This window comes from Neoarius graeffei, chromosome 15, assembly GCF_027579695.1.
Source record: "Neoarius graeffei isolate fNeoGra1 chromosome 15, fNeoGra1.pri, whole genome shotgun sequence".
Lineage (NCBI taxonomy): Eukaryota > Metazoa > Chordata > Actinopteri > Siluriformes > Ariidae > Neoarius > Neoarius graeffei.
Window position 1 is genome coordinate 47,683,752 of NC_083583.1, and position 15,701 is coordinate 47,699,452.

Here is a 15,701-nt window from a genome sequence, read left to right on the forward strand (position 1 = left end):
AACTGGTGACTCTAAATTGACCGTAGGTGTGAATGTGAGTGTGAATGTTTGTCTGTGTCTATGTGTCAGCCCTGTGATGACCTGGCGACTTGTCCAGGGTGTACCCCGCCTTTCGCCCGTAGTCAGCTGGGATAGGCTCCAGCTTGCCTGCGACCCTGTAGAACAGGATAAAGCGGCTAGAGATAATGAGATGAGATGAGATGAAGTTAGCGTGGATTGTGGTGAATTTCCATCGGCTATTTCCGTGACCACTCGGCGTGTGACGTCATTTAAGCCAAACAAACCGCTTGAGTTGAGTCCACTTCCGTGCATTTGCATTGCCGTTTGGCTTGATTACAGACGTGCGTTCGGGAATTTCCAAAAAAAAAAAAACCCATGCCTTTTTGTTGTGCAGTGAACTGTAACAACGGGACTGGTTCAGGAAGAAGTTGTTTTTAGTTTTCCAGAAGAGAAGGAGAGAGTGGATTGTGCGTGTGAAGCGAGAGGGTTGGCAGCCGGGTAAATACGCCGCTCTGTGCTCCGATCACTTCGAGGAGGTTCATTTTTGAAGAATCCCCATCTGTTGGAGAGTTTAGGTGTCAGTGTTGGACAGAGAAGCTCAAACCTGAGGCTGTTCCAACAAAATTCGAACACAAAAGCAAGTAGTCAAAGAAGAAACGGAGCAGCAATGCTCAAGCAAAAAGGAGAAGATTGGAGGTAAACATTTTTACCTTTGCTTGCAATTTTTCATGTAAAGAATCCTGAGGGATCCTGTACAATCATTGTGGAAATAAGACAAAAGGGTTATTTCCTCGCTTAGAGTAGGCTATAAATAGTATAATGCTTGTATTAATATTAGCAATACATTATATTCGCAATATAAACGAATCCACGTTCTATTATAGGGATTGTGTGTGTGCGCGCCCCTGTGCGCATCAGTGAGTAACCCCATTAAATGTCCTGGTATATGTTATTATTGAATTGCTGAAAATTAGCCCTGTATGTTTCTCTCCAGCAAAAAAAAAAAAAAAGGATATTTAGAAAGTGGTTAAATAAATGAACGTGTGTTCGGTTTGCAAGTAAACACAGAGCTGCTCTTGGTCTGTTTGGCTTAAATGATGTCACGATATATGGAATCAATTTTGTGCCAAAATGTTCATACAATACTTTTGAAATATCAAACAAAAACGACAAATCAAAATACAAAAAAAGTCAATTTTTTTAGACTGGCAAACAAATTATTCGTGTAATCGTGCAAAATATCAGTGTATTACTATTCAGAAACCTTTTATTTTTGTTCCGCGTCTTTCTCAGTTTTGTCTGACGTAATTTATTTTGGTTGCGATTCCAGCTTTCTCGTTTGCGTTCCCTGACTTTTTGCTTGCAGTTTTGGCACAAACTTCACGTGTGGGTGGGCTGTCCAGGAATGCATTCCCATTGGCTAACTTGTGTTTGACTGACAGCTACGCTCAGCCATTTCCTACTCGGATTCTGGCGGACTGTTTGACGAGTGACCGATCCATTGACGGTAAACAAGGATCGAGTGGACTTCAGTGGCGACTATGATATTGAATTAATTCAACAAAAGTGTAAGTGTGGGACAAACATGTTGTATGTGTGGCAGTAGTGCACATTATGCAGGCGTGTTTAACGTTAGCAAGACAGCTATTATATTGGGTAGTGGAGCTAAGGCTAACATTTGACTTGCCACGAAACATCTGCATAATGTGCACTACTGCAACACATACAACACGTTTGTCCTGTACTTACACTTTGTTGAATTAATTCAATATCATAGTCGCCACTGAAGTCCACTCGATCCTTGTTTACCGTCAATGGATCGGTCACTCGTCAAACAGTCCGCCAGAATCCGAGTAGGAAATGGCTGAGCGTAGCTGTCAGTCAAACACAAGTTAGCCAATGGGAATGCATTCCTGGACAGCCCACCCACACGTGAAGTTTGTGCCAAAACTGCAAGCAAAAAGTCAGGGAGCGCAAACGAGAAAGCTGGAATCGCAACCAAAATAAATTACGTCAAACAAAACTGAGAAAGACGCAGAACAAAAATAAAAGGTTTCTGAAGAGTAATACACTGATATTTTGCACGATTACACGAATAATTTGTTTTCCAGTCTAAAAAAAATTTACTTTTTTTTTTGTATTTTGATTTGTCGTTTTTGTTTGATATTTCAAAAGTATTGTATGAACATTTTGGCACAAAATTGATTCCATAACGATGACGCCCTCTGGCAGTGAAAGTGCACGTAAGTGAGATGTAAACAAACCTTCGGAAATTGGGCAAAACAGTATAGTTTAAGCATTTTATTCAATTTTAGGGTGCAAATTAGACACCAGGAAGATTTAATTCGCTTTTTGGGTCGTTCTTCTAGACAATAAAGCTGATATTCTACATTTCACCTCCGACCGTTGCCTATGACCTTTAAAATGGCTAAATAATCCCCTCCCCCACTGAGAAGCCCACTTTTTTGCTCTTTATAGTACGTAAAAGACTATTCAATTTGTTTACAAAAAACATCATCATCCAAGAGGCCTCAAGATGTTTGATCAAGAAATTAAAATGCAGATATCTTTTGTCCTTTCAGTACTGTAGACCCATTTTTCAGACTTCTGCAAGCCCAAAATGTGAATCAAATCATGAAACCAACTGTATTAACAGCCATATGAATATCGTATCAACACACACAAGGCTATTTCCAAATTCATTTTCACAACTTTACATACATGGAGGACAGCGGGGAAACTTGGGACAGGGGAGACTTGGGACAGTTTGTCTTCTCATGAATAATTAATTTTTAACCAATCAGATTTTAGATTACATCAGAAGTTAGATGTTACCCCTTAGAGTAACCGACTTCCTTTGGAGCCATGAAGCTATACACTGCAATAAGGTCTGTGCAGTTCAATATTTTTGTCAACCAAAACTTGTATTTTCTACTTCGCCTCCACCTCCATTCTCTGGTGTAATGTACGCTGATGAATTCAGGATTTGTTACAAATTAAAGTATGTAGCCTCAAGTTACCAGATATAGTATTTTATTTATTAAACTTTAATTCTGAGGAAAACCATTTAAGGATTTCTTTTTTTTTTTTTCCTCAAAATGACCAGATGTAGAGAGTTGGGACAGTTCACGTTATAGGTTTTTTTCTTGTGGTTTACAAATATAAAATTGTTTAAAATGTTTGTTAAAAATGTGGGTGTGTCCCTGCATGAGGATTAAGCTTATTTCATTCCTTCTTGAGAATGGAACTGTTTTGTCGAGTCAGGTTTTGGGTAAACTGACAGTTTTCTCTTGCTGTACCAGCATTGTGTGTTCAGACAGTTCGTATGTTACAACTTTTGATAATAAATAAAAATTAAACATGTAGGCCTGGGGGGCGGCACGGTGGTGTAGTGGTTAGCGCTGTTGCCTCACAGCAAGAAGGTCTGGGTTCGAGCCCCGTGGCCGGCGAGGGCCTTTCTGTGCAGAGTTTGCATGTTCTCCCCGTGTCCGCGTGGGTTTCCTCCGGGTGCTCCGGTTTCCCCCACAGTCCAAAGACATGCAGGTTAGGTTAACTGGTGACTCTAAATTGACCGTAGGTGTGAATGTGAGTGTGAATGGTTGTCTGTGTCTATGTGTCAGCCCTGTGATGACCTGGCGACTTGTCCAGGGTGTACCCCGCCTTTCGCCCGTAGTCAGCTGGGATAGGCTCCAGCTTGCCTGCGACCCTGTAGAACAGGATAAAGCGGCTACAGATAATGAGATGAGAGACGAGATGTAGGCCTGGGTATTTTATTTTTGTTCCATGTCTCCCCACGATGTCCCAAGTCTCCCAACATAATGTCCCATGTCTCCCTGCAAATAATAACAGAAAAAGTGAAGCCTAAAGACAAGCTGAGAAACCAATGTTGTGGTAAGAGGGTATAGTAAATACTCTCTAATGCAATAATCAGTGTTGTAGTCGAGTCACCAAGTCCAGTCTCAAGTTCCCAGCGTTCAAGTCCAAGTCATAAAAAAAAAAATTTAGAGTCAAGCCCAAGTCGAGTCCACTACTGATCTGAGTCGAGCCCGAAAACAAGACTCCAACCGCACCATTTGACGGTGGCTGTTTTAATGCCATTAACATTAGTTTGTTCCTGAACATGACAAATGAACAGATGAATGTGCTTCTCTTTGTCAGGGAGTGTGAAGTATTCTGTCAGAGACAGGGCTTTGAACCAGTTCAAGGAACGAAAACGAAAACCGGGAACTTTTTCTATTTCACATGGAACAGAAACGAAACCAGAAACTTTATTATTTTTTATGTTCCGGAACAGAAACGCTTATTAAAAATAATGGTAACCGGTTAATACCGGTTTTTATTTCGTTCCTCAAAGTTTCCGTAGCCTACAAATAAAAAAGTCATTCTTCTCCTGCGCAAGTTTCTATGACCCACTGGGGTTCACTTCCTGTGTGACGTTCGCTGACTGAATGGAGAGAGCGGGAAGGTGGACTACTATCACGTCTCCACATGATAATAAGTGAGCAAGTGCATTACTGAGTGTCTGAGCAAAGAAGAGCCTGAACGTTGCAACCTCCCTATTGGCTGTTTGTAATAATGTATCAATTGTTGCCCCTCCCACGGGAATCATCGCGGGCTCGAGAGACGAGACCTGACGAGTTAGTTCGTTGGTAGCAGAACAAAATGTCTGGACACAAATCGGGTTTTCAGAAAAGGAAAGAAAATAAACGGAGGGTCGAAAATACAAAAAAGGAGGCAGAAAATGCAAAACGAGTTTTAAGGTAGGACAAATGGTTACTTTTTAAGGCAGCCCGCCGTGGCTGCAGGCTTTCAGTTGTGTCATTGAATGGTTACTTTTCTGAGGCAGCCCGCCGTGGCTGCCTGCAGGCTTATTTATTATAGCCCATTTAGTTAAAATAGTTGATATAAAATGTTTATAGTTATAGTTATGTGATGGTTGTCCTGATTTAGACTGTTTTTTTGGGGGGGTGGGGTGGGGTGGGGTGGGGGGGGGGTTGCGCGATGTTGCACCCGGGTCCAGATTAGGGCAGAACCGGCCCTGGCTACATTTCAGGTGTAGTTTGTTTTATGTATGTATGTACTTGCATAGATGTGTACTTGGTCTTCCAATATGGCGCCTAACAAAATCTCGCGGCGCGGTGACGTCATGCGGTAGCCCTCTATAGGGCCTGACTAGCCTTTGGTAACACACTAAATGAATTATCTTTCATTTTTGGCACTTTTTCTGTTTGTGTAGATGGGAAGACATACTGAGAATCCAAATCGCCAACATTTGAAATAATAATTGTTTTGAATTATTTCTTGTCTTATTTAATGAAGGTTGTAATAGAATTAGCCTACATTTGGCTTAAGCTGGATGAGACAGAGACATAATTTTATAGCCATTTGTTAAACAGCTGACAGGGAACATAATTAACCGTTCCGGGAACGAAATTTTTTTTGTTCTAACCGGTTCGGGACCGTCTATTTAATGGTGGAACCCAAAACCGGAAACGTTAAAATTCCGTTTCTGTTCGGAACGAACCAATAGGAAAAAAATTCTGGTTCAAAGCCCTGGTCAGAGATGGCTGGGAGACGGATGCAAGTGCAGAAGGTGTGTTTATTAATACAAGTGAAGACAGGTAAACTCTTGCATGAAATTAGTACAAAAACGAATGTAGATATAAATATCATGCCAAATTATGGCACGTTACAAAAAATAAAGAAAAAAAAAATCAGAGTCTTCGTTTCCAATCTATGAGTCCGAATGCAGTTGATGCACGAGTCCGAGTCATCAGTGCTCAAGTCCAAGTCGAGTCACGAGTCCTTAAAATTAGGGCACGAGTCGGACTCGAGTACTACAAGCCTGTGCAATATGAATGCGATGCTGCCTGCAAAGAATTTTGCACAATTTACAAAAGCTAAAAACTTGTCCCAAGTCTCCCTACTCTCCCATATTATTTTACATCTTAGACCAGAACTGTATTTGTTACCTAGTGAGAATTTTTTTTTTTTTTAATTAACAACAGCAGTGAAGGCAGGCTCAGGGGATGTTCGCTAGCTTTCTTTCATCAGCAATGGTGATTTAATTATCTGATTATTATGCACATCATATGCTCATTTTCTGCTTTTACAAAATTCGTTTATTAGTGAAGCAGGAAAGCTAATGGCCTGGTTACTTTTCATTTATATTTATTTTTGGGTGTGGACAAGAATTTAGAAGATTCTCAGACTTGAGCTTGCTTGCTGCACCACCAGCTGCTCCACTCATGCCCCTTTACCACCAAAGCAGTTCCAGGGCTGGTTCGGGGTCAGTGCTTAGTTTGGAACCGCGTTTTCTGTTTCCACTGACAAAGAACTGGCTCTGGGGCCAGAAAAACCGTTTCCAGGCTAGCACCAACTCTTTGCTGGGCCAGAGGAAAGAACCGCTTACGGCAGCGGAGGGGTGGAGTTGTTAAGACCAACAACAATTGCAAGACCGCAAAAGGTCGCCATTTTTAAGCGGCTAGAAGCCGCAGCTGTACAAATGTGAAGTCATCCATTATTGCTGTTGTTGCTTCTTCTTCTTCTCCGTGTTGTTGTTGCTTTGATATTCGCGCCAAGGTTTATGCAAACTCAGCGACGTAACTGACGTATATAGTGATGTAATGACATGGCTTCCCTTAGCACCGCGAGCTATGGAAAAGCAAACTGGTTCTCAGCTGGCTCGCAAGTTGAACGAGTTGTGAACCAGCACCAGCACTGGCCCCGAACCAGCCCTGGAACTGATTTGGTGGAAAAGGGGTATCATATGACTTTAGCCTCTTACTGAAAATAAATGTGAGACAAGCAATTATTGCCTCCCATGTGAAAATCCCTTAATACGCAAATTTTCCAGTTTAATCATTTAATAAAAAACAAGTCAAAAAGCCAGTAAAAATGTACTCAAAGGCCAGATATGGCCCATGAGCTGTTAGCTGAATAGCCCTGTTGTAGTATATTAATAAGATATATAGTAAATAACTACCTTTGAGAGCAGTGATTAGAAAATCATCATCTCCAGGAGAAAGCCGCATCCTCTCACAAAGCTCAGGAAAGAGTTTCTGCCACCACAAAGCCTGCACAGAGCAACAGGCGTAAGCTTAAAATCCAAGATCCCACAGCAAATAAAATTCTATAATTTATACCTGAAATATATATATATATATTTTTTTTTTAATTCTTACAATCATTTCCTAGTTATGTAGCTGTAGTGTGTGAGCAAGCATCGTAGCTGTGTACCATTTTGTCACTGTGTAACTCGTGCTTGGCATAGGAGACGATGGCTTGAGGGCAGCGGTTCAGTAGCTTCTCGATGGCGTTCTCATGATGACCAAGTTTGGTGGCACAGAGCACATGCACACTAAGGCCCGTGTTATCTGCATCAGGTAGCTGTTCTAGTAGAGGTACAATGGAGGACACATCCAGGGTTGGGCCACACAGCAGAGACTACAACATGTAATATGGAGAACAGCACAATGAGTTCACATTACACTTTATAGACTAGGAAAAAAATCTCAAAAAAAAAAAAATCGCTTAGGCGGGGACTCGAATGTTAGAAGCAGTCAAGTGGGTCAGATATGTTTATTGACATGTCTTGAGGGCGGCACGGTGGTGTAGTGGTTAGCGCTGTCGCCTCACAGCAAGAAGGTCCTGGGTTCGAGCCCCGGGGCCGGCAAGGGCCTTTCTGTGTGGAGTTTGCATGTTCTCCCCGTGTCTGCGTGGGTTTCCTCCGGGTGCTCCGGTTTCCCCCATAGTCCAAAGACATGCAAGTTAGGTTAACTGGCGACTCTAAATTGACCGTAGGTGTGAATGTGAGTGTGAATGGTTGTCTGTGTCTATGTGTCAGCCCTGTGATGACCTGGCGACTTGTCCAGGGTGTACCCCACCTTTCGCCCGTAGTCGGCTGGGATAGGCTCCAGCTTGCCCGCGACCCTGTAGAAGGATAAAGCGGCTAGAGATAATGAGATGAGACATGTCTTGAACAAATTTAGACCAGTTGACCATTGATTTAAAGCCTAATATGCAAATAAGGGGCGTTTTTCAAAATGTCCACCCTTAAATAGGAATATGCTTATATTTCAGCTTCTAAAAGCAGTAGGAATATAAATTTGGTGTCTAAACATATGTTTGTGAATGGGAGCCATTTAAATGGTATTACGCAAAGTAGTCTATACATGTCAGCCATCTTGATTATTTTCAAAATGGCTGCCATATGGACAAAACTATACCTATCTGTCTATAGACTTCCAATACGCAAGTTCCTAGCCTATAGTTAGTGTCTCAAATTTTATCATTCAATATCTATTCTGAATCAAGGATATTATTTTTAAAGTGACAGCCATTATAAATTTTCAAAAGGACTTCACATTTAAAAAAATAAATAAATAAATAAAATAATAATAATAAAAAAAAATCGGCCAATGAAACCTTACAGTTTTAACGTCTCTTAAATGTTTTAGTTTTCAATTACTGGAGTGGGCTGTTATTTCAATTTGTTTCAACTCTATAATGGCCTGTTGACCAAGTATTAAATGCATAAAGGCCAAATGATTTTTTTTCATCCAAATAGTACTAACAAATACTTTCTAAACACAGGCTCTGGGTCAGTATCACTAGGTAGATGTGTTGACATGCATGTACATGTTATATTAAATAGTCTAGGCTGCTTATAACAAATTGGTAAGTGTGTGCTCTTGTAATTGCTTGTATGCTTGTTCGTTTGTCTACGTGTGGGCTTCAAGTACTAGTATTATAATAGCTTGTAGACAATGGAGCCAAGTTTACTAACATCTCGAAAACGAAGCATCGATATCAGGACAAATTGGGGACTCTGCTTCCTCTGCCAAACTGTTCATAGGAACCAGACAACAAATATATTGGGATCAAAGGGACTAGAAAAAGTATTGAAAGCCCTAGAGGAAAGACATGTGTTATTTACCAGCTGGGAGGTCCGTATCGTGAAATAGTGTGACCGAGGTCTTGAAAGTACTGAGCGAGGCCCTCTGGGCCGAGGTCAGTATTCAAGGCCGAGGTCACAGTATTTCACCATACGGACCGACCTTAAGCTGGTAAATAATATATTTATTTTTTTCTTTACCAAATTCTAACAGAAAACGAGAGCGGCCGAAAGGGAAACCCGAGCTGAGCCGCCATTTTGAATCCTCATTCACGGCTGTAATGCAAATTGCTTTCTCCTCGATATACAAGTGCACTTCCATGGCAGGAAAAAAAAAAAAAAAACTACATTTTGCCACCTATATAGTCCCGTATTTATACAAATAGGAGTCATTCAGGATTCAGCCATGTTTTTGCTTGGCGTTAGCAAGTTAGAGGTTTTTAGCTTTCTCCTGAAATGTTTTATTTTATTTTGTCTTCCTCAGGGGAGTAAAACTCGCTTTCGCTGTGAACACTGTCGTTATTGCTATCCATGCTGTAAAATTAATGCTATTTTGAATCCTCATTCACGGCTGTAATGCAAATGGCTTTCTCCTCAGTATACAAGTGCACTTCCATGGCAGGAAAAAAAACAACAACTACATTTTGCCGCCTATGTCCCTATTTATACAAATAGGAGTCATTCAGGATTCAGCCATGTTTTTGCTCGGTTTTAGCAAATTACAGGTTTTTAGCTTTCTCCTGAAATGTTCTATTTTATTTCTTCTTCCTCAGGGTAGTAAAACTCGCTTTCGCTGTGAACACTGTCGTCATCGCTATCCATGCTGTAAAATTAATGCTATTCTCCTGAGAAATGTTCACAAAAATTTACAAGATTTTTGATAATCTTATAAATAAATCTTAAAAAAAAAAAGATAAATGTTGACAAAAAATGCTACCATGTTTGTTGTTGTAAACGAGCGAGTCGCCAGAGGTCCATAACCGGGGTCCGTACCGTAGGATACGGATCTGCTCATCGGCCAATCAGAGCGCAGGATTTGGACCGCGAAAAAAATAGAGACTTAATGATGAAGATAACTATGACAAACTCTAAAAAAAAATTTGTTTCTCCTTTAGTGTGAGAAAAAGACTGATACAGGCAACTTTTTTATCAATACTTGACTACGGTGACATCTTATACATGCATGCAAATCTCTCCTCTCTGAAAATGCTGGATTCAGTGCATCATGCAGCATTAAGGTTTGTAACCGATTCGGGTTTTCGTACTCATCACTGCAGCCTATATGAGTGTTGGTTGGCCTTCTCTGCACAATCGTAGATGGGAACACTGGTACAGTTTTCCTTATAAGGCCATCCTGTGTGACTTGCCTCCTTATTTATGTTCTCTTTTGACTCTTAAAGTCACCACCCAAAGCTGTAGTCTCCGGCTCGATAGATTGATAATGTACGCCATTCCTCGTACGCGAACTGTCTTTGGTGAAAGTGTCTTTAAAGCATTCGCACCCTCGTCCTAGTATAAATTACAGAGTCATCTTAAACTGGATTACCTCCCAAGTATGGAAGATTTTAAAGCTAGGATCAAGGACTATTTGACTACTGAATGCACATGTCCTCTTACTGAACGCAGCTGGTGATTATAATGTAATGATGTGATTTGCCAATTTGTTTTAACTGTTTTCATGTTTTTGTTTTTCAATTGTGTACTTCATGTGGACCTACTGTGCTGCTCTCTTGGCCAGGATTCCCTTGCAAAAGAGATTCTGAATCTCAATGGGATTATTCCTGGTTAAATAAAGGTAAAGAAGAAGAAGAAGAAACTTGAGAGACTTCAAGCAGCAAACCTAATGGTGATGATACACGGGGCAACTTTTTGGGCAATGTTGCCGAGCAATGTTGCCGAGCAATGTTGCTGGGCAATTGCGTTTTGACTCTTTTCTATTGAGATTGGGCAACATTGTTTCTTTCTGAATGGTTTTGATAATCTCTGGCAACTTTTTGAGATAAGCCAATCAGAATGCGAGTATCGAGTCATGTGACCTCCGGTGAGGTTCGGATCAGAAATTTCAAACAAATATGGCGGCCGCTCAGTGTCAGTGGAGTGAAGAGATGGAGAGACTCCTCATCTGTTTTTATGCCGGTAAGTTGTTATTTTAATATTCTATATGGAGGAATTTACCTCACCAAAGCTCTAAAAAACAACAGACAGCTTGATTAAATGGTCACAGCAAAAATTAAGACATTGATTTTTTTTTAGCTAACTGTAAACTGCCGTTGCTAACTGTTGTTGCCCATTGTTAGTTGCCCTGAAAAGTTGCCCTGTGTCTCACCTAGTTGCCCGTTGCCAGCAACATTGCTCGGCAACATTGCCCAAAAAGTTGCCCCGTGTATCATCACCATAAAGGATGTGTTCCAAGAGAGGCAGTTTGTGTATCACAAAGAGTGCTATGCTACTTTCACAGGTGCACTTCACATAAAAAGACTGCAGAAGGACCTTGAAAAACGGAGGAAGGAGAAAGCAGAAGCTACACCATGTATCCAGAAAGAAGCTAGATCCTCTACTCTGAGAAGTGTAGTAAAGCCTGTCAACTTTGATCTCAGTTTCTTCTTGACAGAAGATACAAAGCAACCAACAAGCTTGGTCGCAACAATAGGTCTTTCAAGTAAAGTACTCAAGGCAGCACAACATGATTACACAACGAGGTGCAGACTGGCTGGAATAAATGACCTTATAGCTGCAGGTGTAAGATATCATCTGCAATGCTATGTGCAATTCCTTAGAAAGCATGAAGACACTGCCAGCTCTTCAGATAGTGACCATCCACAAAAAAAATCTGCATTGCAAAAGTTGCAGAGGAGCTGAAAGATGGCATGAAAAATGGAGCAGTATACACAATTCTTGATGTTTGGGACAGATACTGTGAACTTCTTTTTGAGTTTGGGATTGATGGGGGAAACTATCGAGACAACAAGACAAGGTTCAAGATGAAATTACATGATATACTGGGTGGACAGGTAGAATTTGTTCCACAGCTTGATCCTCATCCTCATTTTTAAATCCAGAATGTCAGACACATCCAGCCAAATTTAATTACCCCTACTGGATCGATTATGCTCAATAACATATATTTAGAAACCACTTCTATATCTCCAGGCCTTTCTAGTTTTGCTGGCAGCCATTTTGGAAAATGCCCCCTATTTGCATAATAGGCTTTAAATCAACGGTCAACTAGTCTAAATTTGTTCAAGACATGTTAAACATATCTGACCCACTTGACCACTTCTAACATTCGAGTCCCCGTAACTCATTTTCTAGGCCCCTTTTGAGATTTTTTTCCTAGTCTATTAGCACTGATTCCTCAATGTGCCTTTAGTATGACTTTAGCTGAGGTACATGCCAACATAGCTAACATGAAAATCCTAGCAGGCAGAAAATAAATAAATAAAACAAAACAAAAACCTTGGTGGATGAAATGTGTTGATGCTAACAGCACTTATGCTAAACAACACATTCTACTAATTATGCGTCATTCATGAATGAGTCAGCTCTGTTAGATGAACGTTAAGGGCCAGTTCACCTATACTGGATCTTCTTATTTCACAGAAGTATGCAACTGCATTGTTCTCCCCGTGTCCGCATGGGTTTCCTCTGGGTGCTCCGGTTTCCCCCACAGTCCAAAGACATGCAGGTTAGGTTAACTGGTGACTCTAAATTGACTGTAGGTGTGAATGTGAGTGTGAATGGTTGTCTGTGTCTATGTGTCAGCCCTGTGATGACCTGGCGACTTGTCCAGGGCGTACCCCGCCTTTCGCCCGTAGTCAGCTGGGATAGGCTTCAGCGACCCTGTAGAACAGGATAAAGTGGCTAGAGATAATGAAATGAAATGAATGCAACTGCATTCATGGTATATTATTATTACAGAATAACTGAATAGAAGTGCTTCCATGGAAACATCTCCTTTAGAGTGGATTCAATCACCTGACCACAGATTACAGCCCAGTCCTCTTTTCTTCTGGTGGTTCACAAGAACAAGGCTTGTAAGTTCACAGGATAAAGATCAATATAAAATCAACATGAGTGTAGAGGCAGTACAGGAGGGGGCTCAGCACACAGCCCTGCGTTGAGCACCGGCTCTCCACAGGGCTGTTTGCTGAGCCCCCTCCTGTACTGCCTCTACACCCACAACTGTAGTCCGACCCACAACAACAACCACCTTATCGTCAAGTTTGCTGACGACACCACAGTGGTCGGACTCATCTCAAAGGGAGATGAGGCAGCCTACAGAGAGGAGGTCCTGAAGTTGGCAGCCTGGTGTTCAGAAAATAACCTCACTCTGAACACCAAGAAAACCAAAGAGCTCATTGTTGACTTCAGGAAGCACAGCACCGACCTAGCCCCCCTCTACATCAACAACGTGTATGTGGAGAGGGTCCACACCTTCCGGTTTCTCGGTGTCCTCATCTCCGCCGACATCTCCTGGTCAGCAAACATTGCAGCAGTCATTAAGAAGGCTCAGCAGCGGTTACACTTCCTGAGAGTCCTCAGGAAGTACAACTTAAGCTCCAACCTGCTGCTGACCTTCTACCGCTCATCCATCGAGAGCCTGCTGACGTACTGTATTACAGTATGGTACGGCAGCTGCACTGCTGTAGACAGGGAGAGGCTCCAGAGGGTATTTAAGGCAGCACAGAAGATCATTGGCTGCCCTCTCCCCTCCCTGATGGACATTTACACCTCCCGCTGCCTTAGCAGAGCTAAGAATATTATCAAGGACAGCGCCCACCCTGGCTTTGATCTGTTCGACCTGTTGCCCTCAGGGAGGCGCTACAGGTGCATCAGGACAAAGACAAATCGATGAAAAAACAGCTTCTTTCCAAAAGCCATAACCGCCCTGAACTCGGCTATGCTCTGACTTTATAGTCTATTTATTTTACTATTTTATAATGTGCAGTACTTTATAAGGTGACTCTCTATGCAATACTTTTATAATGTGCAATACCTCACTCAATAATGTGAAACGCAACACATACACCTCAGGACTGTGCACCTTACACAACACATACACCTCAGGACTGTGCACCTTACACACAGCACATACACCTCAGGACTGTGCACCTTACACACAGCACATACACCTCAGGACTGTGCACCTTACACACAACACATACACCTCAGGACTGTGCACCTTACACACAGCACATACACCTCAAGTCTGTGCACCTTACCTTACCTTGCAATAATTCATAATGTGTAATATTTTATCTTATAATGTCACTCTCTCGTGCAATAATTTATAATGTGACTGTCTCTGTGCAATACTTTATATATGTGCAATACCGCACTCCATAATGTGTAACACAACACATACATCTCAGACTGTGCACCTTACCCCCCTTACACCCCCCCTTTTTTTCCTCTCCCCCTTCCTCTCTCTCTCTCTCTCTCTCTCCGCTGTTTGCACTGTTATTGGAGATGCTTTAATCTCATTGTACATGTATATAGTGACAAAGGCATTCCATTCCAGGGCACAATTTTTTTTTCTCTCATGTCCTGTGTTTTTTTCTGCTTGTTAGAACTGACCTTTCCATTCGGCAAATTATAACTGCTTTAGCCGAGTAAAAAGAAAAGTATAGTTTTTAGATGTGTGTCACCAGAGCAAGCAGCTGAAAATTCATATATGCTATGGCTAAACCATCGATGACACCCAAGCTTCCACAAGTTTAATTCAAGTGAATGTACTGTACAGCAACTACATGCAGGGAAACTACTCATTACCCATACACGAGCATGCCGAGTTACAGACCTGCAGCTTCTGAAGGTCTTCTTGGTGGTCATGTGTGATGTTGAATTGAGCAGGAGTCAGGATGTTCAACCATGGGAACAGTGGTCCATAGTGAGAGCAGGAGTTAATCTGGAAAGGAAGAAAAAAAAAAAAAAAAGGTCCAGGAGTTACTCTGAGAGGATAAATCAAACAAGGCTACAGTTATAACAAAATAATTAGTTAATATCAGAGGGTTTAGAACATCTACACTGTCAATCATGCCAGATTCACATACTGATTGACTCATCTGCTTCTTTTATTTATGGTGTATTGAGTAGCACCATAGTCCCATGTTAAAACACAGAGCTCCTATGCAAAATGCATCAAGGTAGGCAGGTATTTGCTTCTCTTAAGTATACATATCAGTGTGAATTTAGGGTCTGATCTCACCAAGTCCTCAGCTGTTTTAAGTGCTTTAATGCCCGAGTGCTTTCTGCACATGACGCGCTCGATGTATACAGAGGTGAGGTGAAACAAAAGCTCCTGGATGATCGATTCCTGAGACGATGCCACCAGCAGAGCCTCCCAAAAATCCACCAGCAGCTGAGGAATGCTCCAAGGCTCTGTGGCATCCTTACACAACTCCTGATACAGAGAAAGATCAGAAAGCATTATCCATGCACAATGTGCTTTTGAAGAAGACACTGCTTCATATTCAAGTCGCTGTACCTGAAAGAAGAGTTCAGCTTCCTCCAGTTTAACCTTGCTGTTCTCATGAAGTGCCACGATGGCAGCCACCAGCAGGCCATCCTGGGTGTCCCTCAGATGCCGTGCCAGCTGAGTGGGCACCACAGCCTTCCCTTTGCGATACACAAGAAGCTTGGGCTCTTCTATGAAGCCGTACACCTGCAGCATCTAGCCAAAACAGCAAGGGTAGAGAAAGACCGTCTTCAGCTCTATAAGCAACTTGCTGAGTGCAAAAGCTTACTTTATAATTTGTATAAATGTTATGAAGTACATGTTTGTCCTGCAGTCCAGTCATGCTGT

At 41.8% G+C, this 15,701-nt stretch overlaps 1 protein-coding gene across 4 annotated transcripts in view; it reads right to left on the minus strand.

Moving 5' to 3' along the window:
- The window catches only part of hps3 (HPS3 biogenesis of lysosomal organelles complex 2 subunit 1), a 43,506-nt gene that overhangs the window by 3,042 nt on the left and 24,763 nt on the right, over nt 1–15,701 (minus strand). For all 4 annotated transcript variants that reach the window (XM_060941515.1, XM_060941516.1, XM_060941517.1 and 1 more), the window contains 5 exons: nt 15,384–15,569; nt 15,105–15,299; nt 14,697–14,804; nt 7,240–7,446; nt 6,986–7,076 (listed from right to left, as the gene is read on the minus strand). In XM_060941515.1, the coding sequence (XP_060797498.1) occupies nt 6,986–7,076; nt 7,240–7,446; nt 14,697–14,804; nt 15,105–15,299; nt 15,384–15,569 (787 nt within the window). The remainder of the gene's footprint in view (nt 1–6,985; nt 7,077–7,239; nt 7,447–14,696; nt 14,805–15,104; nt 15,300–15,383; nt 15,570–15,701) is intronic.